Source organism: Centroberyx affinis, unplaced genomic scaffold (genome assembly GCF_046629955.1).
Source record: "Centroberyx affinis isolate AG114_WGS23_722 - 3 ecotype Tasmania unplaced genomic scaffold, CSIRO-AGI_Caff_v1 ptg000040l_1, whole genome shotgun sequence".
Classification (NCBI taxonomy): domain Eukaryota; kingdom Metazoa; phylum Chordata; class Actinopteri; order Beryciformes; family Berycidae; genus Centroberyx; species Centroberyx affinis.
In genome coordinates, this window is record NW_027278753.1 from 70001 (window position 1) to 71770 (window position 1770).

The 1770-nt window shown below is 40.3% G+C and overlaps 1 protein-coding gene across 5 annotated transcripts in view; it reads left to right on the forward strand.

The window, feature by feature from the left end:
* relch (RAB11 binding and LisH domain, coiled-coil and HEAT repeat containing) overlaps window positions 1-1488 on the forward strand; it is a 43307-nt gene extending 41819 nt beyond the window's left edge. For 3 of the 5 annotated variants that reach the window (XM_071517050.1, XM_071517038.1, XM_071517045.1), the window contains one exon: window positions 1-229. This exon is cut by the window's left edge and continues 39 nt beyond it. In XM_071517050.1, coding sequence (XP_071373151.1) covers window positions 1-82 — 82 coding nt within the window. In that variant the 3' untranslated portion in view covers window positions 83-229. The other 2 variants (XM_071517022.1, XM_071517030.1) reach the window with 1 other exon arrangement.
* Window positions 1489-1770: the final 282 nt, after the last annotated feature.

Consider the following 1770-nt stretch of genomic DNA (forward strand, 5'->3'; position numbering starts at 1 on the left):
CAAGACCAAGTTCCTGAGCAAGATGGGTCAGCTGACCACCTCCGGCGCCATGCTGGCCAACGTCTTCCAGAGAAAGAAGTGATCACCAGATTCCACCGCCCACTGCACCTGTCCCATGAGCCTCTGCTCTGTCTGGGACCGCCCCGGGGCACACATGTCATAGGGGAGCATCTCATCTCACTGGGGAAAATAAATTGGAAAATAGAAATGCAATCCTTTCAACTTAAAATCACATGAAAACCTGTGCATTGGGTATTTGTATTCAAGGAATGAAGGCTCGCTGAAAGTTGTAACTTGACTTTAAATATCCGGTGCGGCTGGCTTCTTTGTGATTATCAGTTGAAGCAGGATATTTTTCCCAGTGAAGGCTGAGGTTTTCTCCTCTGCTCGTTTCCTCTCCTTAATTCTTAATCATGATGAAAGCGTTGTCAAGGAGCAGGGATTTGCTTTTATGCGTCAGTGTTGTTAACATTGTCATTTCAAGTGCAAGAGGGTGAGACTGAGGAAGAAACGGAACAGTGTTGAGATTCACCCGCAGTTATAACAAGGTTTTCCAAGACATTTTACGAAAAAGCCCGGTTTCTGAACTTGAAGGCGACACCACTGAATTTAGTTGTCAGCCCAGCACTTCTTGTTTCAGAGGAGCTTCACTCGTCTCGAGGAAACAAAACTCTCGGTCCGGCCTACTGGATTTCATTTAGAATTTTAAACGGGCGCCATTTTGGAGCCAAAGGTTCTACGACAATTGCAGTCATTTCCATTCGTAGAGTGAGGTTCCATGTTGAAATGCAGTTGTGTGGAACACTCGGGCCTCAAAATGGTGGGCAGTGTGTGGAGAATGACCCTGTGCAGTGTGTCTGTACGGCTCAGAAAGCATCGCCTACTTGAAGTAAAAAAAAACAAAAAAACAAAAATCGTCTTGCCTTTATTTCGTCAAAGTCTGTCTCGGGTTTTTGTTTTGATAGCTTCTATTTTATAACTTATTTATGTCTTAATGAAGAAAAAAAAAAAGCATACTTTATTCCAACCTCCAAAGAAATTTGCACTTCACTTTGTTATTTTGTTCTTTATAATATAGTATTTTTTTTGTTTTGTTTTTAATTCAGAGTCATATACGTAAAAATGAACATTATCACTACCGTTGATGCATTTTTCTGTTCATCTGTTTTGGCAATGTGAAGCTGAAGAGAACACTGATCATGATTCCCTCCCTATCCGTTGCGTCTTGGCTCTCTGTGTTGCAGTGTCTCTGATAATTGTACCAGTTTTTTTTTTGTTTTTTTTGGTTGTTGCTGTTTGTTTTTGTTTTTTTTCTAAAATGGGTAATCTGGTTCTCGGGTTTTTTGTTTATTTTTCATTCATTTCCTTTTTGTTTTTGGATATGCTCTAAGAGAAACGGTAAATAACTGTATCATACACTGAATTGAGGATGGTACCCATATTATGTATATTTGAAATTGGTGTCATGGCGTAATAAATGATGGAGATCAGTTGTGTACTTAAAAATACTTCTCTGTACTCTCATTGAATGCATGCCCTTCGGTCAAATAAGAGACTTCTTACTGTATGTGAATGCATTGTGAAGATGTTGGAAAAAACATTCTGAGTTTTAATTGCCGTTCATGGCTCAAAGTGTCGACAGGTGCTGAAGGCAGTAAAACAAAGCCATTGAACAGACAAACACACACACACACACTCCCTCTATCCCGACCCCTATATCCCGAGCCTTTGATGTAGCCTATTGTCTGGTTAGTACAACAAACCAAAGTC